Here is a 26,644-nt window from a genome sequence, read left to right as displayed (position 1 = left end):
ATTGAAGGGTGGTTGAACATATGACCAATGTGTAAACAATATGTCCAGAGGAGGGAAGTGTCTGATCACTGTGCTTTGGTGGTGAAAACTTTGGTTAAGGACTAGGGTCCCAAACCGTTTCGAACCATTGATGCTTGGCATAAGGAAAGGTTTTTTTTTGAGATGGTGAAGGAGAAGTGGCAATCCTGTTCAGCACATGGGGATGGTATTACGAACCTTAAGGTTAAACTGAAATTGCTAAAAGGGGATCTAAAAAGTTGGAACAGAGAAGTGTATGGCAATTTGTATACCACTAAGGAAAGCATCTTACGTGAAATAGAGTCCATTGATAGTCAAGATTCGAATGGAGGTCTGGGGGTTAGAGGAGGGTTGGAAAGAATAGAATTATTGAACCGATTACGGGAGGTGGATAGGAACATTGATTCCCTACTTTGCCAGAAAGCAAGAGTAAGTTGGTTTAAGTATGGGGATACATGCACCAAATTCTACCATTCGACTCTAAGATGGAGAAGACGGAGGAATGAAGTGAAGGGCGTAGAGGTTGGGGATCAGTGGTGTGAGGAACTGTGTACGGTTCGAGCTGAGGCAATGAAGGTGTTTGAGAATAGGTTCAAAGCAACAAAAAGATTTTGGGGTAAGGCTAGATGGAGTAGAGTTTAGAACACTTTCTACAGAAGATAATGTGAGCCTCATTGCTGCCTTCAGAGTGGAGGAAGTCAAGGAAGCGGTGTGGCAGTGTGAAGGAGCAAAGAGCCTACGTCCTGATGGGTTCAATTTCAACTTCATCAAGAAAAGCTGGGAGTTCATAAAAGAGGAGCTACAATGCCATGACATTGTTTCATGATACAGGCTCTATACCTAAGGGATGCAGTGCATCTTTCATAACTTTGTTCCCAAAGGTTAAAGACCCTTCCAAGTTGGAGCAATATCGACTCATCTCGCTTGTGGGGGCTATCTACAAAATTATTGCAAAGGTGCTGGCTGGTAGAATAAAAAAAGTGATAAACTCTGTGGTTGAAGAAAGCCAATCTGCAATCTTAAAGGGCAGAGGGATCCTAGATAGCGTGATAATGGCGAACGAAGCGATAGAGGATCTAAAAAGGGGAGGGAGGAGCGACTTATGCTTGAAGGTGGACTTTGAAAAAGCCTATGATTCGGTCAGGTGGGATTTTCTATATGATATGCTCCACAAGTTGGGGTTCCACAATAAATGGATTATGAGGATGCGAGGATATATGGAATCAGCTACAGTCTCTGTGTTAGTGAATGGGAGCCCAACAAAGGAATTCAAGCCAACTAGAAGATTGAGGCAAGGCGATCCATTGACACCTGTTCTCTTTATTGTAGTGGCAGAAGGCTTAGCAGGGTTAGTAATGTTGAACCAAGTGGTGTTCAAGAAAAATCCAAACCCTTTGAAGGATGTTGAAGGCTTGGTTGTGCTTGCTGTTGCTGAGCTGTATTAGTTAGGATCTGGGGTAGTTTGAGTTTTGTAATCCACTCTGTGATTGAATCCAAAGCATAGGCATTCTCAATCTTTTTAAAAGAGAAGTGTTTTTCAAACTAAGTGAAAAATAACCGATTGTTTTGTCGAAACAACCGATTGTTTTATACTTAGATGTTTTTAGAAAAGATTGAAAACTGTTTTTCAAATGGTTGAGCTGTTAAAACCAAAACAACCGATTGATTCGAGGAAACAACCGATTGTTTGTTTTGGTACCATAACAAAAAAACTGTTTTAGCTTTGACTGAGCATTAAATGTTTTTTAACTGATTACGTTCCAGTTTTAAATGCTTTGACCAATCTTTAAATGTAATTAATAGTTTGTTAAGATTTGATAACAAACATCTTTGAATAAATTCAGAAAAACAGATTTGAGTAATAAGTTTTTGAACACAAATTTTTGAGTTTTTAAAAGAATTGAGATTGCTTAGAGATTGAGTTTGATCATAGTGTGTGAGATAGGAATTCTGCTTGTATTGATTTCAGATTTACTTTTGTAACAAGTGTAATTCTTGAATTCTGTAAAACATCTGCTTTTGTGTGTTTGCTGAGGATTGCTGTGTGTTCTGGAGGGGATCAGGATCAACATTCTTAGTGTTGGTGTGTTGGCCAAGAGAAGTGTGTGTCTTGAGGGGATCAATGTCACTTTCTTGATTGTGGTGTAAGTGATCTAGGTGTGATTGCTTAGTGGAATTCCTCAGTAGTTTCTGAGAAGACTGGATGTAGCTCTGGGTTTAGAGTGAACCAGTATAAACATCTGTGTACTTTTTCTCTATCCCTAACTCTTTAAATTCAGTTTTGATATTTGTTTACTGGTATAAACAACCGATTGTTTTACTAGTGTTGTGCATTTAGCTTTGTGTTTTGAAAAACTGATTTCTCAATCAAGGTTTTCACGAAGTAATTTCATTCAAGGATTAAAAGTTTGCGAAAACCCTCTTTAAACAATTCACCCCCCTCTAGTTTAAAGCCATATATTCTAACAATTGGCATCAAGAGCTTGGTTCTAGAAAGTTATTCAAGTTGATCCAAAAATCTTTTTTCTGTGGCTGGAAAAAATCTTTTGAGGAAGGTGCTTCAATCTACAAACCACCTTTATTCTGTGGATTAAATTACAAGTATTGGGAAGCCAGAATGAAAATCTTTATGGAATCTATTGATCAAGGAATTTGGGATTCAATTGAGAATGGTCCTTACATTCCAAAGTTTAAAAAAAATGGTTCTTTCATTGCAAAACCTTGGTCTCAATGGACCAATGATGAATGTAAAATGGCCAAGCTTGATTGTTATGCTCAAAACATAATAGCTTCTGCACTGGATACTAATGAGTTTTTCAGGGTGTCAAAATGCAAAACTGCTAAAGAGATGAGGGAAACACTCAAGGCTGCTCAAGGAAACAATGAACCAAAGGAGGCAAGGTCAAAAAGCCAAGCAAGAAGAAAAAGAAGGCAAAACAAGAAAAGCCTAAATCTCTGCTTCATGGCCAGAAAGGAAGATGACTCAAGTAGTGTAAGTTCATCTAACTCATCAAACTCTGAAAATTATAGTCAATTGCTTCAAGCCTTTCAAGAAACGCATGAAGAAGCCAACCGATTGGCCCTCTTGAACAATCGGTTAAAGGAAAAGAACAACTGGCTTGAAAACAGAGTAAAGAAACTGGAAGAGGAATTAGAAAATTCAAAAACAAATTTTGAAAATCTTGAAATCAGCTACAAAAACTCCTCTTGCAAGTGTGATGCTCTAGGTTGTGAAAATTGCGAAAATCTTGAAAATTGTGGATAAACATTCTAAAGGCCTATCCAACTTTGAGAATGTCTTGGCATCTTAAAACAATGTTTTTGGAAAAGCTGGATTGGGTTTTAACCCACAAAACAAACAAGATAGATTTTCAAAATCATTTTTGAAAAGGCCAGAAGAACAATCGATTGGACCATCGAAACAACCGATTGTTACATGCTTCTATTGCATGAAAAGAGGCCATTCTGTGAGGTTCTGTAAAATCAGAAAATATGCTGTTCCTAGGGCTTTATGAAGTGGATCCATAGGAGACAAAGACATCTTGGTCATCCATGATGTGCTTTATGTAGAAGGCATAAAGCATAATCTGCTGAGCATTAACCAACTATGTGACAAGGGATATCAAGTGATGTTCAAGTCAAACACATGTGAAATCTGTCTACCCAACACCAAAGAGGTAATGTTGGTAGGTAAGAGAGTTAATAATGTGTATCTTCTCGATATCTCTTCACCATGTTCAATTGGATGTCTTCTATCAAAGCAAGATGAATCTTGGCTTTGGCATAAAAGAATTGCTCATATTCACATGAATCACTTGAACAAATTAATTTCAAGGGATCTTGTGATTGGGCTACCATGCCAAAAAGGGAAACAAGTGAAAAGTTCTTTCAAATAAAAAACGTTTTTTCTTCTTTGAAACCTCTTGAACTTCTTCACATGGATCTCTTTGGACCCTCAAGAACTATGAGTCTTGGTGGAAATTATTATGCGCTTGTTATTGTTGATGACTTTTCTAGGTACACTTGGACTCTTTTCTTGGAATCAAAGAGTGATGCCTTTTCTGCATTCAAGAAGTTAGCAAGAAGGTTGCAAAATACAAAGAACAACAACATAGGTTCTATTACAAGTGATCATGGAGGAGAATTCCAAAATGAGAAGTTCAGCAAATTCTGTGAGAAGATGGAGATTCTTCACAACTTCTCTGCTCCAAGAACTCCAAGAACTCCACAGCAGAATGGTGTGGTAGAGAGGAAGAACAGGTCTCTTGAAGAGCTAGCAAGAACAATGCTTAGTGAATCATCCCTTCCTAAGTACTTTTGGGCGGATGCAGTGAGCACTTCCTGTTATGTGATGAATAGAGTGCTTATAAGACCTATTCTGAAGATGACTCCTTATGAACTCTTCAATGGAAGGAAGCCTAACATTAGTCATCTCAGAGTCTTTGGCTGCAGTTGCTTCGTTCTCAACAATGGAAAAGAAAACTTGGGAAAGTTTGATGAGAAAGCGGATCTTGGCATCTTCATAGGGTATTCACTCACAAGTCATGCATATAGAGTCTACAACAAGAGGTTGATGACTGTAGAAGAATCAGTTCACGTTGTCTTTGATGAGGTAGATCGCAGAAACAATGAAATCCCAAAGACCAATGCTGAAGAAGATGAACAGAGCATCAGTTTGGAGAAGCTGGAAATCTGTGCAGAAAACAACTGGTTGATTCGCAGAAACAATCGATTGAAATTCTGCAACAGAGTGAGCTACCCAAAGAGTGGAGGATTCCAAGAGATTTGTCAGTGGAAAATATCATAGGGCAGATAAAGAAAGGTGTCTCCACACGTAGCTCCATCTCTAACTTCTGCAGGCACACAACTTTTGTCTCTCAAATTGAAGCAAAGTCAATTGAGGAAACTCTCAAGGATGAGAAGTTAGTTGAAGCTATGCATGAAGAGTTGAATCAGTTTGCAAGGAATGAGGTATGGTTTCTTGTCCCTAGAATTGATGAAATGAATATTATTGGTTCGAAATGGGTTTTCAGGAACAAGCTAGATGAAGATGGTGTGATCACAAGGAACAAAGCAATGCTAGTTGGCAAGGGATACAATCAAGAGGAGGGCATAGATTATGGTGAAACCTTTGCTCCTGTTGCTAGATTGGAAGCTGTGAGGCTGCTGCTGGCGTTTGCTTGTATGAGTGGTTTCAAACTCTTCCAAATGGATGTCAAGAGTGCCTTCTTGAATGGCTACATCAATGAGGAAGCTTATGTAGATCAACCACCGGGCTTTGAAGATCATAAATATCCCAACCATGTCTTCAAGTTAAAGAAAGCTTTGTATGGACTGAAGCAAGCTCCAAGGTAGTAGAGAGGCTTAGCAATTTTCTGCTATCTCATGGTTATGAAAGGGGAATGGTACACAAGACTCCCTTCATCAAAAAGTCAAATGAAGAAATAATTCTTGTGCAAATCTATGTAGATGACATCATCTTTGGTGCTACACAAGATAGTTTGTGTGAAGAATTTGTGGCTGCAATGAAATGTGAGTTTGAAATGTCTATGATGGGAAAACTGTCTTTCTTTCTTGGATTGCAGGTTAAGAAAACAAAGGATGGGATCTTTCTATGTCAATAAAAGTATTGCAAGGAGATTCTCAAGAAATTTGAAATGGAGAGTTGCAAAGAAGCAAGCACTCCAATGTCATCAAGCTGTTACATGGATGCTGATGTTGCTGGAAAGAGTGTAGATCAAACAAAATACAGAGGATTGATTGGCTCTTTGCTAGTAGGCCGGACATCATGTTTGTGGTGTGTCTATGTGCAAGATATCAAGCAAATTCTAAAGAGTCACACTTCAAAGCTGCAAAAAGAATTCTGAAATATCTCAAAGGAACATCATCTGTTGGGTTATGGTATCCTTCTCACTCTGCAATTCATTTAATTGGTTATTCAGATTCTGACTTTGCAGGTTGCAAGCTAGATAGAAAGAGCACAAGTGGTACTTGCCACCTTCTTGGCTCAAGCCTAATCTCATGGCATAGCAAGAAACAAGCATGTGTTGCTCTCTCTACCTCTGAGGCTGAGTATATTGCTGTTGGGAGCTGTTGTGCACAAATTCTGTGGCTCAAACAACAACTTGCAGACTTTGGATTACAAATCAGCAAGGTTCCTTTGATGTGTGATAACACAAATGCCATCAATCTTACCAAAAATCAGATTCAACACTCATGGACCAAACATATTGAGATAAGACATCATTTCATCAGGGATCATGTAAACAATGGGAACTGTGAAGTAAAGTTTGTGGAGACCAAATTGCAGTTAGCTGACATCTTCACGAAACCATTACCAAAAGAGAGGTTTTTCTTCGTAAGAAATGAGTTAGGTATCCTTGATCTTCATAATCTCTCCTAAATCTGTTTTGATACATGCTAAAAGTCTATTTGTGAAGACAAATAGGGGGAGAATTAATTGGTTCTTGTATATCTTTATCTCTGATTTAAAGCTGTTTTCTGCTGCTGCTGATAGAAACAACCGATTGTTTCGTGTAAAAAACCGATTGTTTATCATGTTTTATGCTTTGAGTGTATAAAAATCTGACCTGCTGTTGTAAGAAGCATTGGATAGAATAAATGCTACTTTTGCAGGTACTACTTCAGATTCAATCAGATCAAACACAAGCACCAGGGATTTGTCTTCATCAAATAGGGGAGATTTTAGAACCAAGTGGTGTTCAAGCTTTGAAGAATCCAAACCCTTTGAAGGATGTTGAAGGCTTGGTTGTGCTTGCTGTTGCTGAGCTGTTTTAGTTAGGATCTGGGGTAGTTTGAGTTTTGTAATCCACTCTGTGATTGAATCCAAAGCATAGGCATTCTCAATTTTTTTAAAAGAAAAGTGTTTTTCAAACTAAGTGAAAAACAACCGATTGTTTTATACTTAGATGTTTTTAGAAAAGATTGAAAACTGTTTTTCAAATGGTTGAGCTGTTAAAACCAAAACAACCGATTGATTCGAGGAAACAACCGATTGTTTGTTTTGGTACCATAACATAAAAACTGTTTTAGCTTTGACTGAGCATTAAATGTTTTTTAACTGATTACGCTCCAGTTTTAAATGCTTTGACCAATCTTTAAATGCAATTAATAGTTTGTTAAGATTTGATAACAAACATCTTTGAATAAATTCAGAAAAACAAATTTGAGTAATAAGTTTTTTAACACAATTTTTTGAGTTTTTAAAAGAATTGAGATTGCTTAGAGATTGAGTTTGATCATAGTGTGTGAGATAGGAATTCTGCTTGTATTGATTTCAGATTTACTTTTGTAACAAGGGTAATTCTTGAATTCTGTAAAACATATGCTTTTGTGTGTTTGCTGAGGATTGCTGTGTGTTCTGGAGGGGATCAAGATCAACATTCTTAGTGTTGGTGTGTTGGCCAAGAGAAGTGTGTGTCTTGAGGGGATCAAGGTCACTTTCTTGGTTGTGGTGTAAGTGATCTAGGTGTGATTGCTTAGTGGAATTCCTCTGTAGTTTCTGAGAAGACTGGATGTAGCTCTGGGTTTAGAGTGAACCAGTATAAACATCTGTGTACTTTTTCTCGGAAAAGGTATGTTGTTTCTGAGTACTAGAGACTGAAACTGATTATTATATTGTATGCTCTCACTGACTTGATCGTTGGAGTGTGATCAACAGGTAAAACCCCCTCTGTCTTAGTGGAGTGTTGTTCCAGTGAATTAGGAGGAGACATACTAGAAACGAAGTTTGCACATTCAGTTAACCCTATGTCAACTGACAAGAACAATAATATTTTAGACTAACCAATGAATATGGGAATCACCTAAGTTGTTTCTTTTTAATAAATGATCTCAAATTTAAGTTTTGAATATACAATGTCACGAAACTAGATAAGATTACTTTATAAAAAAATGTTTTATATATTACATTAATTATAACTTTAGTAACTTTAAAAGAATTAGTTTTACTTTTCATTCTTGTATAGTTCTTACATATAATTCCTATTTAAAGGTTAGAATATATATATATATATATATATATATATATATATATATATATATATATATATATGGAAAAAATGAAAAATAATTTTAAATAACTTTGATTATGGCTTGGTATTTTTAAAAAAATTTCTTATATGTGACCTTATATTTTTGTTTGATAATTATTGTGTTAAGATTGGTTTAGCTAAAATTTAAGTTCAAGTTTTCTTACAAGATATAACAAAGATGGTTAATGTAAGCATATATGTTTTGGTGGCAACAAACTTTGACACTAAATCTGGGTGTCCAGAACTAGGAGAAGAGAAGGAAAAGAGAAAGTTTGTCAGAAAGAAAGGTTTAGTGATTACATTAGAAGATCTAGATCTTTCAGACTCAGAATCTATGGAAGAAGCACAAATTGTCCTCATGGCAGACACATAATACATCTCTGACGGTGAAGAATCTGAGAAAGAGATAGATCTTTTTGGCATTTACTATGTTAGAGAATCATACTTATAATTAGTTTTTTACAATACATATGTCAAAATTGAATTAAAAAATATAAACAAGAAAAAAAAACTATTAGCTACGACCTAGATAATATAACAAGAGAAACCTAGAACTCTCACAAACTAATGATAAATTAGGCAAAGAAAACAAAAGAACAAGTCAAGTCTTAGAAGCTAAAAATGCAAAACCAGACAAAATTCAAAAAGAGCTATATATATTTAAAGAAAAACTAGGTAAAAGAGATAAAAAAAATCTCTAGATAACAAAGTTGTACAAAGTCTCGAAACTGAAATTTCCACTTTAAGAAAAATCATTTCTTAGTCGAACTCATGTGAAAAATTCCTAAACATTCTTGTAAGAAGCTCTAGTAACTCACATGATACAAAATGGTATAGGTTTCGAAGACAAAGAGGAAAAACCTAATAACAAATTATAGGAAATCTCAATAATAACTTTGTTGCATATAGGAATAATTTTGAATAGCATAAAACTTTTCAAAAAGGGTCCTTAAGAGAACTAAGAAAAACTAACATGAAAGTACCCAAATACAGTGAAAATGTATTATGTGATGATGGAATATTAGTAAACAAACAAGTAAGTGTACCCATTGTTATAGGCAACTACAGTGAAAATGTGTTATGTGATATAACATTGTTGGACATTGGTCACATTATACTTGGACGACCTTGGCAGTTTGATCATCAGACATTACATGAAGATCGTACAAGTAAAATGATTTTCTTCTTTCAAGGAAGTAAGTTTTTTTGTGTGTCTTCTCACAACTTAGCAGATGGGAGAAGATAAATTAAATTAAAAAAAAAATTACAAGACAATAATGAAAAAAAATGAAGGAGTTCAACATTTTTAACCAGTTTGTATACTCCTTTCTTCATCCCAAAACAAAGGTACATCTCTTCTTCCTTCTTCACACTTTGTATCCTCATTACACATTTTAAGTAGTGTACAGCACAAAGAAAAAATTAACCAAAATTGTCAAATAAAAAATCTATGTTTTTCATTTCATGGGTTTTTACAATTCACGATTTCATTCTTGTTCTATATTCTCATTATATTTGTTGTTATGTGCATATGGGTTCGTGAATTCGGCTGACGATAAATTTTCTCACAACAATAAGGTGGCAACCCTAAAAAAAGTACATGATTTGAGGTCAGATAATTTTTAAGGAGAGGGTCTGATACATGTGCATCCAAGCAACCTAGCCACCACAACTCAAGCTAAGAGCATAGATGAAGATAAATTAGAAATCCAGAAATTTTGTATATTAGCCTTGTAAAATTTTTACAAAGTCGAATATATTTCCTTTCTCTAGCTTTGTACTCTGAGCCTTAGTTGTCCTTTGTTTTTTAGGCATGTTTAGAGCTCATCAAAAGGAAAAAGGAAAGGCTTCTAGAAATCCTAACTTAGGAAGCAAGGTAGGGTTTCCAAGAAGCATGGGAGACTATGATAACCCTAACCCTAACTTGCCATGCAAGCTAGGGTTAGTGTAGCTTCACTTTGCACGCTACCTTCCCTTTCAAATTCCTATAAATATGGCTACCTTATAATTGTATATTCAAACTTGGATTTTGAGTAATGAAACTTTGCACATTTCAGAATCATTCACTCTCCAATTGTCTCTTATCCTAGCTAAGTTCTCTTAGACTAATGTAAACCTTCTCCAAGAAGCAGGCTTAACCTCTTATTGGAACCTTGGTTAATCCATCATCAAAGCACATCCAATCATAATGCATTCTAATCCTCCTCCATTTCACTTCATAACCTCATCTCCATTGCAAGGATGAACTCGCATCTCCAGAGTCCAAGGCTGGCTTGGATCAAAACAACAACAAGAAGAGTGAGCAAAACAATGAAGAACCTATGAACTTCAAGAGGAACGATGCAAATATATTTTTTAAGCATATTGCATCGATTAATTTTTTCTTAGAAAAAATGATTAAATGTTTTAAAAGAAAGATTAACCGATTGAAATGAAAACCAATATAAAATATGGAAAATGAGAAACAAACGATAGAATATAGTGAAACAACAAGACAATGAAGGTGATCCCATGAACAACACAGATTGAGAGAAAAATAGTTGAACGGTTTGATACTTACCCTGAAACGTGTGCAGTGTAATGGATCTTCTTGTCTTCTGAATACCACTTGATGCAAGCCAGTTATGGTTGCATGAAGATTCCTGTAGTTGAACTGTGAATGGAGACGAGGATAGGTAGCGGAAGATTGGAAATGAAGAATGAACCATGTGCAATGATGAATCAGTGGTGAATTTGAGGAAATTAGGTTGGTTTGAAGAAGAGTTTAAGCCTACTTCTTGAAGTTATCTAAGCTTAGGTTCTCTAGAAAACTTTCCGTTTTTATCAATTACGATGAAATAAATATTATAAGAGATAAGGGATAGAAAAAAGTATACATATAGATATATATTGGTTCACCCCAAACACTAGGACTACGTCTAGTCCCCTTAAGCTCCCTGCTTAAGATCCTTAAGTATGAACTACTTATCCAGGTACAAGCCCAACTTCCTCTGAGGCCCAACCCGCCAACCAACGGAAAAAGCTTGTCCTCAGGAGACCCAAGAGGAAAGCTCCCCAAGTAGTCCATGAGGAGGAAGAGGAAGACGACGAGGTAACCGAAGATGGCCTTGTCACGAAGAGGAAGAGGGTGGCACCTTCTTCTGCACCTGCTCCACCCCCTCTTCCAACATCAACACCGCCGTCTACGCCTGCTCCTCCTCTATCATTGTCGCCTCCACCAGCTCCTGCTTCACCAGTCCAAGCCATTCCATTGGCATCTGCGCCACCTGCGGTTGAGGCCCCCGAGCCAAACTTCATGGAGGACCCCCCGAGCGCCTCCACGCCTTGTGCAACAGCTGGAGGGGGTCCTCCTTCAAATGCCTCAGCCGCAGACGTTGCTCCAATCGGGGATGAAGTTGCTCATAACTCTCCAATTCTAATTACTGAATTCCCGACGTCGCCACCTCGCCAAGAAGCACCTGCTAATCAACCAACTAAAGAAGGTGGCGGCGAGAGCCAACAACAGGCCCAACCGGCGCCTCCACATGCAGGTCTCTCCATTGAGGTTAAGAGGATGTGGGAGCCTTTCTCTGCTAAACTGAAGATGATGGCAGAAGACTTCCCCACCATTATATCTAGAGCTGTGGAGAGCTCCACCAGGAAGCTCCAGGATGACCTCTTCAACCTTCGAACTGAGAATAGCACTATGAGGGTTGAGGTGGAGAAGTTGTCCTTCAATCTGACACTCGCGGAGGTTGAACACTCCCGAGTAGAAGATGCGATGAGCACCGAGCTCCGGTTGGCACGCAAGGAGGCCACCGATCTACGCCACAAGGTGCAGCTTCTGGCTCAAGAGAAAATTGAGCTGGAGAGCAAGATTGTACCTTATCGCGTTAAGGTGGCTGACCTAGAGGCCTCAATAAAAACTGACGCCGCCAAGGTGAAGAAACTGGACCAGAGGTCAGCTGATCGGGAGATCTTCCTGGGAAAGGTGGAAAAAGAAAGGGAAGACACCATGGCGAAACTTGCTGAAGCCAACACATAGAAGGGGAAAATCGCTGCTGAATTGGGCCAAGTGCAAGCAGAATCCAAGAAGGTTGCTGAAGACCATCGAACAACTCAAGAAGCAAGTTGAAGAGCTGGAGCAGCAGAACAAGGGGCTGAAGGAACAAACTGAAGAACTAAAGAAACAAATTGAAGAACTTAATCTGAGTTCTGCCCAAATTCTGGCTGCTGGATTCGAGGCCGCACGGGAACAGTTCGCCTGCTTGTTCCCTGATCTGGATCTTAGCATGGTGTCCCTTAACAATGAGGTGGTGGATGGAAAGGTGGTTCCTGCTGAAGACTGATCAATTTCCTCCATCCACTACCTTTATGTTTTCTCTTTGTATATAATTGTAATGAACTTTTTTCCTTTTTCTGTATATGCGTTCTTGAACTGACACTCATTTTAATGACAAAGTCTGTGTATTTCCTCTTATATCTTCTTTAGCTGCTTTAACTTCCCTTGCGCAATTTACTTCAGAGAAATGACTTAGTAACTTCGTAGGCACGATCTTATACTTGACTGCTTCGAGCCACTTCAACTTCGAATAATGATCACTTTAACAACTTGTAATCTTAAGGCAATTAACCTTAGTGCAAAATTACTCTTCAAGCAATGAACTTTAACTCAACTATTGGCTTAAAACATCGCTTCACCCGATCTGCTTCATCAAAACGTGTTCTTAACTTTCCCGCCACTGTTTGAACTTTTTCTGGTCGCCAAAGACTCTTGGCGATATCAGCTTCTTTCTGGCTTCATACCTTGGCCATTGTTCTTTATCTGGGGTAGAGGCGCCTTTCGGATCCTTTTCTACCTTCCTGAACTTCAGAACAAAGACCGGGTGGCTAGGCGCTCTCTTCGAACCTACCTTAGCCACCTTCCAAACTTCTTCCACCCTTTACACCATACCTGAACTCGTTCGAGACGAGAAGGATTTTATCTTGCTTGAACTCGCTCATAGGCGAGAAGGTCTTTAAATCGTGCCTATACATTGCCCCAGGGGTTACATCTCCTCCCCCCCCAGAAACACTGAGGACTTTTTACTGGTGCCTCTACATTGCCCCAGGGGTTACATCTTCTCGCCCCTAGAAACACTGAGGACTTTTCACTGGTGCCTCTACATTGCCCCAGGGGTTACATCTTCTCGCCCCCAGAAACACTGAGGACTTTTCGCTCTTCCTCGCCTGCACTCGCTCGACGGCGAGGAGGTCTTTAACTCGCCTCAGGACGCGCGAGGGCGTTGAGGTCTTTTAACTGGTGTCTCCGATCGCCGAAAGACGATGAGGACTTTAACTTTAACTTGTGCCTCCGATCGCCGAGAGACGATGAGGACTTAAAAATTTAACTGATGCCTCCGATCGCCGAAAAACGATGAGGACTTAAAACTTTAACTGATGCCTACGATCGCCGAAAGACGATGAGGACTTAAAACTTTTTAGAAAGCATGCAATATATCTTTAACTTGCCTTAAGTCACATATAAGTGACAAGGTCTTTCTTCAAAACTTTCTGAAAACAACAGGCACGCAATCTAAAACAACTTGTACTTTGAAAACTTCTCTTTATTTGGTGGCCTCATTAAAAACCCTCTTTAGGGAAAAAAGAGTGCCCCCTTCAAACTGTTTTAACGGAGATATTATAATATAACTTCGTGTTTGTCTTTACTTACAAAGCTTCTTAACTGTAATACAACTTCAGGTGCGTGGCGTTCCAAGTGCGAGGAATCGCCCCTCCTTCCAATGTCTCTAATCGGTAGGCACCGTTCCCGAGCGCCTCGGTTATTCTGAACGGCCCCGTCCACTTGGGCGACAGTTTATTCTCCATCTCGTACTGGTGGGCTTTCCTCATCACCAGGTCGCCTTCTCTAAACTGTCTTGGCATCACCTTTGAGTTGTATCTTCGCTCAATCCTTCTCTTCACCGCTTCAGCCTTCAATCTCGCCTCTTCCCTGACCTCATCCAGTAGATCCAGGTTCAGCCTTCTCTCTTCATTCGAGTCTTCCTCTACGAAGTTCTGAAATCTCGGGGAGCTCTCCTGGATCTCTACTGGAATCATTGCATCACACCCATAGACCAAGCTGAACGGGGTCTCATGGGTTCCTGACTGCTCGGTGGTGTGGTACGCCCAGACTATGCGGGGTACCTCCTCAGCCCAGCTTCCTTTGGCTTTCTCTAGCCTTCTCTTCAAACCTCTCAGCAACACCCGATTAGCTGACTCCACCTGCCCATTCGTCTGAGGGTGCTCGACGGATGCATACACTTGTTGAATTCCCACCCCTTCGCACAACTTCTTCAACAAGTGGCTTGCAAACTGAGTCCCATTGTCCGACACCAGGCGCTTGGGCACTCCAAATCGGCACACAATGTTCTTCCACACGAAACCTTCGATCTTGTGTGCGGTGATCTGGGCCACTGGTTCTGCTTCGATCCACTTGGTGAAATACTCAATCGCCACCACCAAGTACTTCATCTGCCTGATCGCCAGCGGGAAAGGTCCCAGGATGTCGATTCCCCAAGTATGAAACGGCCAAGGGCTGTAGATCGACTTCAACTCCTCGGGAGGCGCCTTGTGCCAATCGGCGTGTTGTTGGCATTGTTTGCAACATTGGGCATACTTCTTGCAGTCTTCTCTCATCGATGGCCAGTAGTAACCTGCACGCAGAGTCCTTGCGGCCAGAGCTCGACCCCCGACGTGGCTTCCGCATATTCCTTCGTGGAGCTCTGCCATGTTCCTCGTGCACTTCTCGCCATGTATACATTCCAGGAGTGGGTGAGTGAACCCAAACCTGTACAGATCGCCATCAATCAATGTGTACTTGCTAGAATTTTTCTTTACCTTCCTAGCCTCTGCCGGATCCAGCGGGAGAAGGCCATCTGCCAGGCACCGCTTGTACTGTGTTATCCAGGTGTCTGGCTCATGGGTAGCGCAGACCTGTGTCATGTTCACCCTCTCTCCTCGACACGCTCTAATTCTCGACGATCTCAACGTTTCTTGCGTTAAAGACTTGTGACTTCTTGCCGCTTTTTCCGTCAACCTGCTTATCTAAAGAACCAGGTGATCTGCTACAAATGCCCTCGGCGTCTTCAGAGTTTCTTGAATCACCGTCCTCTGCCTACCCCCCTTTGCCTGAACTGGCGAGCTTGGCCAGCAAGTCAGCTCGGGCATTCTGCTCTCTGGGCACATGCGCCACTTCAAAGGAGGCAAAGGAACTCTTCAATTCCAGCACATACTCCAAGTAAGCCGCCATTTGTGGATCTTTAGCCTGGAACTCGCCTGTTACTTGTCCTGTGACTAGCAGCGAGTCACTCTTAGCCATCAACACCCTGGCTCCCATCTCTTTGGCCAGCAAAATCCCGGCGATCAGCGCCTCATATTCTGCTTGATTGTTGCTGGCTTTGAAGGCAAACCTCAAAGATTGTTCGATCAGCACGCCGTTGGGTCCTTCCAAGATGACTCCAGCACCGCTACCCTGCTAGTTTGACGATCCATCCACCGAGAGTACCCAATGGAAGTCGTTCCCCTCAACTCGTGTCGCTTCGGATGAGAGCTCGACCACGAAATCTGCAAAGATTTGCCCCTTGATCGGGCCTCGGGGCTCATACTTAATATCAAACTCTGACAATTCTACCGCCCACTTCACCATCCTTCTCGCAACGTCAGGCTTCTTCAAGACCTTCTGGATGGGTAGGTCAGTCATCACCAGTATGGTGAAGCTATGGAAATAGTGGCGCAACCTCCTCGCCGAAAATACCACAGCCAGCGCAGCCTTTTCCAGGGCCTGATATCTCGTTTCGGGGCCCTGCAACACCTTACTAACAAAATAAATAGGCTTCTGAGCCTGATCTTGATCCTGGGCGAGCACCGCACTCACCGCCCTCTCAGTTACAGCAAAATACAACCTGAGAGGGGTTCCCACCAGCGGTTTACACAGAACCGGCGGGCTCACCAGATATTCCTTCAGCTTGACGAAGGCTTCCTCGCACTCCTTCGTCCAAGCAAACTTGTTATTCCTCCTTAGGCATTGAAAATAGGGATGACCCTTTTCTCCGCTAGCTGACACGAAGCGAGACAGGGCTGTCATCCGACCTGTTAGCTGTTGAACCTCCTTCACCGTAGCTGGGCTCCTCATCACCAAGATGGCGGCACACTTATCAGGGTTGGCCTCTATGCCTCTTTCAGTTAAGAGGAAACCCAAAAATTTCCAGCCTCCACGCCGAAAATGCATTTCTCTGGGTTCAGCTTCAATTTGAACTTGGCGATCGTCGTGAACAACTCCTCCAAGTCCGCAACGTGCTTGCTTTACTCTGGCGAGGTCACGACCATGTCATCAACGTACGCTTGCACATTCCTTCCCAGCATCGGTGCAAGTACTCGATCCATCAACCTCTGGTACGTGGCCCCCGCGTTCTTCAGCCCAAACGGCATCACCTTATAGCAGTAGCACGATCTTTCGGTCATGAAGGCGGTCTTCTCTTCATCCATGGGATGCATCTTGATCTGATTATACCCCGAGAAGGCATCCAGGAAGCTCAACAACTTACACCCTGCAGCACTGTCCACCAGGGCGTCAATGCTTGGCAAAGGATATGAGTCCTTCGGACAAGCTTTATTCAGATCGGTGAAATCGACGCACATGCGCCATTTCCCATTACTCTTCTTCACCAGCACGACATTTGCCAGCCATTCAGGGTACTGGACTTCCCTGATGTGGCCTGCAGCGAGGAGTTTCTGTGTTTCGTCCCTAATCGCCTGCCTCCTCTCCTCGTTGAACTTTCTTCTTCTTTGTCGCACTGGTCTTACCAAGTTGTCCATCGCCAGATGATGGCACAAGAAGTCGGGATCGATCCCGGGCATGTCCGAAGCGGACCATGCAAACGCATCCAGATGCCGTTCTATCACCTTGGCGATATGGTCCTGGAGCTCATCCTCCAGGGATCTTCCAAGCTTGAAGATCTTTCCCCCGATTTCTCTCTCGAGCCACTGCTCGACGGGTTTTGGTCTGGTTTCTCTGGCGATCACCGCCCTGGCGATTCCCAGTTCTCTCGCTTCCTCAGGGCGATTCCTGGCCTCTTCCTCCCCTAGACCAGCGTTCCCCTCCCCCAGCTCAGCATCCACCATCTCCACGTCTCTTCCGGCAGTCTCTTCTGTTACCGTCGATCTGGGCTTCACACCGGGAGGCGGGGTGGTCGTTACGTAACTCACCGATCTCTTGTTTTTCAGGCTATTCTCATAGCACTTTTTTGCTTCTTTCTGATCGGATTTGATGGTGATCACCACCCCCTCCATAGACAGCAACTTCACCTTCATGTGCCGGGTCGACGGTATGGCACCTATCCTGTTGAGCGTGGGTCTTCCCAACAGGATGTTGTATGCTGAAGGAGCGTTTACAACAAGATATTTGATTTTTTCCGTTCTTGAACCCGCCACATCTGTAAACGTTGTCCTCAACTCTATGTACCCCCTGACCTCCACCTGGTCACCAGCGAAACCATACAAGCACCCTCCATAGGGCCTCAGCTGGTCAAGGGGCAGCTCCAGCTGCGTGAAAGTCGGCCAAAACATCACGTCTGCCGAGCTTCCTTGGTCCACCAGCACCCTGTGGACCTTTCTTCCCGCTGTTATCAACGAAATTACTATGGGATCGTTGTCATGAGGCACAACATCCCTAAGATCTTGCTTGGTGAAGGTAATATCCACTTTCGGCGAGTGGTCTTCAAACATATCCACCGTCATCACATACCTCGCGTACCTCTTCCTCTGTGATGCAGTGCATCCACCTCCTGAGAAACCCCCTGCAATGGTGTGGATTTCTCCATGCGTAGGCATCTCGTGCTGCTGAGCCTCAGCACCTGCTGGTTGGGAGCTCGACGTGCCCCCCGTCCTTCTATCCAGCAAATAGTCGTTTAGGAATCCGCTCTTAACTAGATCGTCGAGCTGGTACCCTAATGCCAAGCACGAGTCCACTGTATGGCCAAAGCCCTGGTGAAACTCACACCAGGCGTCTGGCTTTGGTCCCAGCACCTTGTCGCCAACCTTTTCTGGCGCCTTCAACCTAGCAGATATATTGGGAATGGCGATCAGGTCCGCCAATCCCATGACAAACTTGTGCTTAGGCGGGCGATTGTATTCCCGGCGTGCTAGTTGCTGGCGTCCTTGGCCCCTACCCTTGTTCTTCCTTGGATCATAAGGATGGCGAGTCCTCTGATCCCTTCTGGCCGTCGCTGTCTCCAGCACCCTCTGTGGCTGGATCCTGGTCTGGGCGCGTGGCCTAGCGGGAGCCACGCTTCCTCTCTTCTAGGCGACTTCGCTCTCGTCGGCGATGTGGGCCACCGCAAGTCGCCTAACCTCAGCAAACGTGGCGGGGTGAGCCCTGATCAATGCCTCGCAGAATGGTCCCGGCAGCACGCCCTTCTTAAATGCGTAGACCAGCATTTCTTCATCTGACCATCTGTGCCCCAAAGCGATTTAGGTAGTCCCTGAGGGACTTTCCCTGATATTGCCTTATATCAAACAAAGCTTAAGACACCCTGGGCGGTGCCTTATTCACGATGTACTGCTCGACGAAAATCTTCGAGAACTGTTGGAAATTGGTAATGTGACCGTTAGGCAGGCTCACAAACCATTCCAGCGCCGTTCCCTGGAGTGTGCTCACGAACATCTTGCAGTACACGGCGTCTGATCCCCCTGACAACATCATCTGCGTATGGAACGTGGTGAGATGAGCCTCAGGATCCTCCATGCCGGTGAAAACAGCCTTAACAGGAACCACACTCGTAGGAATAGGCGTGTCAGTAATCGCCTGAGCGAAAGGCATAGGAAAAACACGAGGTGGCGACGACGGCGCAACCTCTTCAGCAATAGAACGCCCTTGCTGCTCCTGAAGAGCTTGATGCAGCTCCTCAGTCACCTTGCTAAGCTCATCATTCCTGGCGCGAGAGGCGACCAGGTCCTCATGCATTCTCGCCTGTTCTATGCGAGAGGCTTCCACAGTTGCCTGCAACGAACGCATCATCTCTGCCATCTGCGCCATGGTCATGGCGGCGGCGCCTTCAGCAGCGACGGGCGCAACTGGACTTGAACGATTGCTTCTCATTTTTCTCATGAAACTTGGCGAATCACAGAATGCAGCGAACAACACTTACTTCAGCTACGATTGATTCAGCGATCAATCGGTCAGAACCTCGCAAAGAATCCCCCAAAGAAACCTGCAACTCCACCAGAAACCACCGTTTCTCCTACGGATAACACAACGAGCCAAAGAACTCAAACTTCATCGAACAAATCTCGCGTAAACAGCAGAAAACCTCACTTCACCGAACAAAAACCCGAACGAACGGTGGAAAACGCGAAATCACCGAACAAATCTCAAACGAACAGCGAACAGTGGTTGCACCAGCACACAACCACGCAGAACACTACGAAAACCTCCAAGAACTCACGCTGTGGATGGGAACAGGTTTTACACGGCCCCACGGTGGGCGCCTGATGATCCTGCCTGTTGACCAGAACGTTGGAACTTGCCTCGTCAAACTTGGATCGACGTGTGCACCGCTTCAACCTCCGTCCTCCGCCAAGATCCACCTCAAGAACCTGCAAAAGAACAGAGCGGCGCCACTGCGGCCGATCGCACTCCAACGCCCAAGTCAGTGACCGAACCACCAAATACTAAGAGCAATAACACTCAAGAACTCTCAAGGAACCGTGTAATGTTCTCTCTCACATTATGCTCAAGAACTCGCAAGCGTAAAGAGTATAATCTGAACGTGCGTACCTCGAAAGTTCGTTGGGAAACCCTTTTATACCTGGTCACTTTCTCTCTCCTGGAAGTAACAGACCTGGACACGTGGCTCGCATCCAATCGTACACGTGCCATCATCTGGAGCCTCCTTGACTTGGGCGCTGCTTCTGACTCTCTTTTTGGCTAAGTTACTTATGCATGGTACTGCCCAGTGCATAGCCAACTTGGGAGCGCGATCTCTACTGGAATTGGCAAGTTAGGGTGCCTTCGTACACCTTCCCTGTGGTCTCGCCGGCCGCCTTCATAATCTGCACCACCTTCATCTTCGGCAATGTGCTTGCTCTGGCGATCTCCAATCACTTGGTCGCCTGAGTTTACATCTGGTGACTTCATCTTTAACCCGGTGATCGCCGGTTCTGGTATGCAGGAGATCGGAGCACGCCAACTTAATAACTGGCGACTTCACGAGCCCCCCGACTTCTTTCCCTTCTGCCAACCTGGCGTCTTGTCAACACGCCTGCACTGTAGCTTGATGCCACGTCATCACTTCCGACTACCAGGGCGGTACATGTTTCGAAAACCTTTTCAAACACAGACTTAAATCTCAATTAAGTAGAACTATATTTTCACAAAATAACTTTCGCAAAGATATATCAATTAAGCTCATTAATCTTTAAAGATTTTTTCAAAAAATAGACAATTTAGTCCCAAAATATATCCGTTAAAGCTTATTTGAAAACATTTGGAATTCTAGTTAAAGCATTGTGTTTTGTTTAAATATGATTTGTATAACTCAGCATAATCATAACACATTTAGAACATATTGAATTTCCATTTAAGCACATGTAAAAGTAAAAGGAATAAGTATGGAAACTTACCAGACACTTGTTCGTCCAACATATAATCTTCGTTTGTCATGTTCATTCGATCATTGTCTGATTTGTGTAAGGCTCCAACGTTACTGTGGATAGTGTATTGATCAATATCGTCTAATGTATTTTCCTTTGAGCACTTTGTGTTTAGACTTTGCCTAACACTTGAATATGATGCTTGATCCATTTAGTTTTGTTTCATACTTCATCTACTACTTTGTGTAGAGTCTTTAAGTGATTCAATATTTCAACTCTTTGTCTGTCACTTGTTCTGATTGTTTTGCAGACCATAAATAATTATTTTTATGCTCTTTGTGAGTGAATACATTGTCTTTCACACATCATGATCTAATGCTCTTATTTTTATCTTGTGATCTCATGATTATGTTGTTTGTTAGATAACTTCATCATGACACTTCTAGTTGATGTTGCATTCATTCTTGTCAATGTCAAGTAAGGTCTTTCTCATCCTTCTAGATCATTGTCTGATGTGAGCTTTTGAAGTGTTCTTTTAACGCTCATTTCGTTTGAAATTTGTGTTCATAGTTCCATAATGTAGTGTCTTTGTATCTATGTATTCCTTGTAATGTTGTGTCTCATGTATGGTTTGATGTATCAATTCTCTTATGTTGTACATGAATGAGAATGGTTATACATATAACACATCTTATATTGTTTTGTTACCATCAAAACTCTTAGACTTTCATTCTAATGGGTGATAGATCATCTGATACTCTACAAGCTTACTTACCCTAACTTGCAAGTTAAGGTTAGGGTTAGAAACCCAAAGTAGGTCACATGTGGTGCTTCTAGAAGCTTGCTTAAGTCCTCAAGTAATGATTTCTAGAAGTTCCTTATACTCTTCCTTGCTTATATATTATTTTAGTCTAAATGTGGCCCAAAAATACAAGGCTTTGAATGAACCTTATTCTAGTTTGTACAAGTTCATACAGGCTAAGAAAAAAGAATGTTCTCTGTAAAGCTACATGGTTGTCTTTGCTCTTAGTTATTCTTTAATTAGTGTGGTGGCTGAGAATGTGGGGATGGTCCTCCATCAATTCTTGTATTATTCTTACATATAATTCTTAATTAAAGGTTAGAATATATATATATATATACATGGAAAAAATGCAAAATAATTTTAAATAACTTTAATTATGGCCCGATATATATATATATATATATATATATATATATATATTTTTTATTTTTTTTTTTTAAATTTTTACATATGTGGCCTTATATTTTTTTTCTGATATTTATTGTTTGAAGATTAGTTCAAATAAAATCTAAGTTAAATTTTTCCTAAACTGTCTAGAGTGTTAGACCATCTAGTGGTTCAAGACCATTTGATGGGTATCATCATCTATTGGGTATCAACATTTAGCCTTCCCTGTAACTGTTGGCACCTCATATTATTTTCAAATTGAACCACTGTATACATGTTTGGTTTGTATAACAAATTTCTTTAGTGGGATGTTGTAGACAATAATTTTTTCTTGTACTTGGAAACTTGAACTTAAGAGTTATTGTTTAACGTAAGAGTTGAGAGTTTCAATGTGAGGAGAGAAACTTTGAGTTGTAAATCTCAGAAGTTATCACAGTGAACCCTATCATGGACATCGATTGGTTATAGTCAAACCACATAAATTTTGTGTGTGTTATTTTCTGTACTTTATTCTACTCTGTTTTACATGGGGCATGGTTAAAATGTGTGTTGCTGTGAAGCAACTTTAGTGCATTCTTGTAGAGATCTTTGACATTATCTTGTGTTATGTAAGATGTTCTTAGTAGACATATAAATGACAACATTCTCTATAACACAAAATAAACTCATAAATATTTTTGTTAGGTACAATATTAGCTTAGAATATTGTGTGCATGTATATCATCTTATGAGAACTTTGCTTATCAAAGAACAAAGAGAACATATGTGTTGTTTCATTTATTCTAAAAAAAGAGTGTATCTCACATGATTTGTCTTGTATAAAAGTTGTGTCTTCCAGATGAAGTCTTTTCATGATTTATGTTTTGTTGTTTAAAAACCCTTAATTAAACTCTAGTGTATGATGGGTCATATTTTAACACTTATGTTATATAAGGAAATGTTAATTTGCATAATGAAACTTGATCAAGTTAATCAAGAATTCGAAGTAGTCTTGTTTATAAACGAATCAATATAAAAATCTGATGGCTTTTCTATGACAAGTGCACCGTGTTGTCAGAAGTAATAATTTGTCCCTAATGACGAATATCGAATCCACAAGGAATAATTGAATAATCAATGTAAAAGATTCACTAAATAGACAAAAAATAATAAAGTTTGTTGGGATTTGTTATGATGGCAATGATTAATAAGAACACAAGTCAAAGAGTTTGTTGTTTCAATTGGAAAAATATGGATTGGGGTTCATCTTTCTCACTCTTTTGTATTTTGATTAGCATGACAATATTGTGTCCTTTGATTGATTCCTAAATATCGATTCCTCGCATATTTATAAAAAATTCTTATCATTAAGATTAAATGTTAATAACAATTAACATTTCAAGTCTATTCCTAGCATTCAAATATGTTAAGCATTATCATTTGGTCAGAAACTTATAAGTACTTTTCACTCAAATCTAAATTTCGAGATCATGGTAAACCAATTACAAGCAAAACAATAATACTAATCGTTAATTAAGAACGTAATATTATGTTTAGATACCACCTCAATACATAAGAGTTTGAACAAATTTCTCACAATCCCAAATGGTAGAATTAGCTACATGGTTGTTTAGATCTATTATTGTATCAAGTTTGTTCAACTACTATGTATTTATACAGTTTCAAAGTGTTACAAATGGGTGGGCCTTGAAGTGAATCCACAAAAATAACGAAACTAACTAACTTCAACTTCTTCTTAAGTTTTTATTGACGATCCATCACTTTATTGCTGGCTGACCTTTGGCCGTCTAGTACAAGTTTTGGAGATTTTAACTCATTAAACTCAACATTTTCTACTCTTCATAATCTAAGAATCTTCATTGAAGCTTCTTAGGTCAAAACCCAATTCGAAAAGGTTCCTTTAAAACATCAAAGTTAAACGGTTCAAGAATATAAGTTGTAAATTGTAGTGTTTGTAAATGTTTATGTAAAACTAAACTACAAAACTAAACTAAGAATGGAAAATAAGAACAAAAGAAACCCAAGAAAATGCAATTAGTTTAGAAAATTATAAGAAAATTGAAAGTTATCACTTACCCTATTGGACTTTGTTCTTAGATACAATTCAACCAACATATCTTATGTATTTGACCTACTGTCATACCTATCCTTTCTTTCACATCTTTTCCAACAATATCTTAGCAACCATGTCATAGCCTTCCTCTCTTATCATATGGTGGTTTCAAAACTATGTAGCATGTTGTCTCTACCTTTAGACCTTCAATGAAAGAAAGCCAAACTTCCCACTACGAATAACTTACTCCTTCTACTCCATTTTTCCCCACACATACTATGATTGGAAAAGGCTTTTGAGACAAGTGCTTCACAAGGCCCTTATCACAAGCAAACACTCGTTTGTACCATCAACTAGCCTTATGTATACACACTTCACCTCTTCTTCACAACTGTAGCCAACCCATCTCAACCACAAGTTTAATGCCCTCAAATTTAGATTTGATGTTTTTCAAGATGGGTAAACATGATCTTTACATACATGTTCAACCAAACATAATTCACTTTGATAATAGAAAAACATTTTTCCTTACTAATTTAGACTGTGTCATTCATAACCTTATTTGAGATAATGTTATGATCAATATACTTTTGAGTAGCTTCTGTAATCTTACAAAATGTATATACCTTTTAAAATGGAATCACTACAAGAAAATCATTTTATAGAAACTAATTTTAGAGACCAAAATAATTTACATATAATAATAGCTATCAAGGTTTTATCTATAAATTACTTTGGATTCTAAAGTACTCTCTATAGTCACTAAAAAGACTAATTTATAATATAAAATAATTAATAACTAAAACTATATTTTTATAGACAAAGTAGACCTAGATAGTACCTGGAACTGGTTGTATAATTCTTGTGTGTCGGTCACTCCCTTGCTACTCATTTCAAGACTCCTTCTTTAATCGTTGACGATCAAGTAAGTACTCTATGTTAAGAGTGTATAGTGAAAACTGATAAAAAGTGTACCTTACTCCTTCGTAGAGGGTTTATTTATAGTCTTTAGTCATGGGCCTTTGTTGTTGTACCGTGCAGGAGAGTTCATCATCTCGACCCAAGTATTTGGGGGAGGTCAGCTCGGTTTTTGGGCCCAAGAGGTGGGTCGTGCTCTCGGTCCAAATGTTGGTAAGCCCAGAAAAGGTAATTAAGATAAAAGATAAAAAGATATTTTATCTGTTGTGATATTATTCTGAAGATGAAAGATATAATTGTTATTGTTTAAATTTGTTATCATATTATTCTGAAGAAAAAGATATATTTTATCTCTTGGGATAATATGCAAGTTAGTTACATATTAATTAATGCATGTAGTTACATATTAATTAATATTTGTTGAGAATAAAAGAGTAAGCACCCGAGAATAATGGTGCACACGTAAATAAAATGTTTTGTTGTTGTTAGCACCTGAAGATAAGTGGTGCCTGTTAGCAGGTGATTTTTCTATTATGATTAAATGCTCTTCTATTGAGATTACATTAATGATAGAAAAAAGTTGTTAGTGGGATATCTATAAAAGGGGCTTGAGACCCCCGGTGAAGGTATGCTGTTTCTGAGTACTAGAGACTGAAACTGATTATTATTTTGTATGCTCTCACTGACTTGATCGTCGGAGTGTGATCAATAGGTAGAACCTTTTCTGTCTCAATAGGGCGTTGTTCCAGTGTGCTAGAAGGAGACAGACCAAAAGCAGACCTTCTCCATCCAGTCAATCTGAGGTCAACCAGTAAGAACATTTGGCGCCCACCGTGAGATACGATAAAACCTAATCCCATCCACAATTGTGGTTGAGTTTTCTAACATGATGAGGAACACGAGGTAATCACCGCTGGGATCCAAAGGAAGCGATGGCCCCGACTTACAACAACTCATGGAGACCATGAGAGCCCTCTAAGAAGATAACGAAGAAGCCAATGCTAAGCATGAGAGGCTACCAGCGGAAGCTCAAGCTGAGCAAGATCTTCTCCAACAACGCTTGATGGGAGAAATTGCGGCCTCCTAGATAGCTATGAGGAACATGCGCTGGACAACGAGGAGTTGCGTAAAACCAATGAGCATCTGTAGAAGAGTCTGCAACAACGTGACCGACATTCCACTAGGGAGCGAACTTTGAGCTTATCAGTAAGGGACACTCCCAAGGCATTCTCACAGGAGATCATGAATGAGGTCGTGCCACCTCACTATATCACACCCAAGATGGCCATTTTCACGGGGGTAGAGGACCTTGAAAGCCTTCTCATGATGTTCAATGCTCAGATGATCATCTCAGGAGGAACGAATGCCATTCGATGCAAGATGTTCATGGACACTTTTACAGGTACAACCCTCCAATGGTTCATTGGGATCCCCAACAACCACATTAGCTCTTTCTCCCAGTTCGCCAGGTTGTTCAGAGAATAATTCTCCTTCAACAAGGTCAAATCTCTAAGGCTGTATGATCTCTTTGACGTGAGACAAAGGGAGGGAGACAGGTTGAAGGAGTATCTGAACAGGTTCAACGCGTTAACAATAAGACTTCGGACGCACGATGAAGAGATGATGATCGCCGCTTTTGAGCAGGGGATGGCAGCAAGGCCATTCAGTGATTCATTGATCAAGAACCCAACGAAGACATTTTGTGAGTTGTGTGTCGTGCATATTGAGGTGGAAGAAGTCGTGCTTCGGAAGAATGGCAGCTCACGCTCTAGGCGGCCTAAGCCTAAGGAGAGCAGCTGA

The 26,644-nt window shown here is 40.8% G+C and overlaps 1 protein-coding gene across 1 annotated transcript; it reads left to right on the top strand.

Annotated features, from left to right (window-relative positions):
- The first annotated feature begins 162 nt into the window (after positions 1 to 162).
- On the top strand, positions 163 to 26,644 carry LOC150029540 (uncharacterized). Its single transcript, XM_090295758.1, has 3 exons — positions 163 to 634; positions 850 to 1,366; positions 26,389 to 26,644. Exons 1-3 carry the CDS (start codon positions 163 to 165, stop codon positions 26,642 to 26,644), a joined length of 1,245 nt encoding a protein of 414 aa, XP_090151884.1.

This window comes from Phaseolus vulgaris, chromosome 1 (genome assembly GCF_051622355.1).
Source record: "Phaseolus vulgaris cultivar YP4 chromosome 1, ASM5162235v1, whole genome shotgun sequence".
In the NCBI taxonomy this organism is placed as follows: Eukaryota; Viridiplantae; Streptophyta; class Magnoliopsida; order Fabales; family Fabaceae; genus Phaseolus; species Phaseolus vulgaris.
This window is presented reverse-complemented; position numbering and strand designations above follow the sequence as displayed.

Bases quoted from the DNA above. Each gene is read 5' to 3' on its own strand.
- LOC150029540 (XM_090295758.1), top strand. From the start codon at position 163: ATGGTGAAGGAGAAGTGGCAATCCTGTTCAGCACATGGGGATGGTATT. The intron at 635-849 runs GTAAGGCTAGAT...TTCATGATACAG, and splicing joins AGCAACAAAAAGATTTTGGG to GCTCTATACCTAAGGGATGC. The intron at 1,367-26,388 runs GTTAGTAATGTT...CGTGAGACAAAG, and splicing joins GTGGCAGAAGGCTTAGCAGG to GGAGGGAGACAGGTTGAAGG.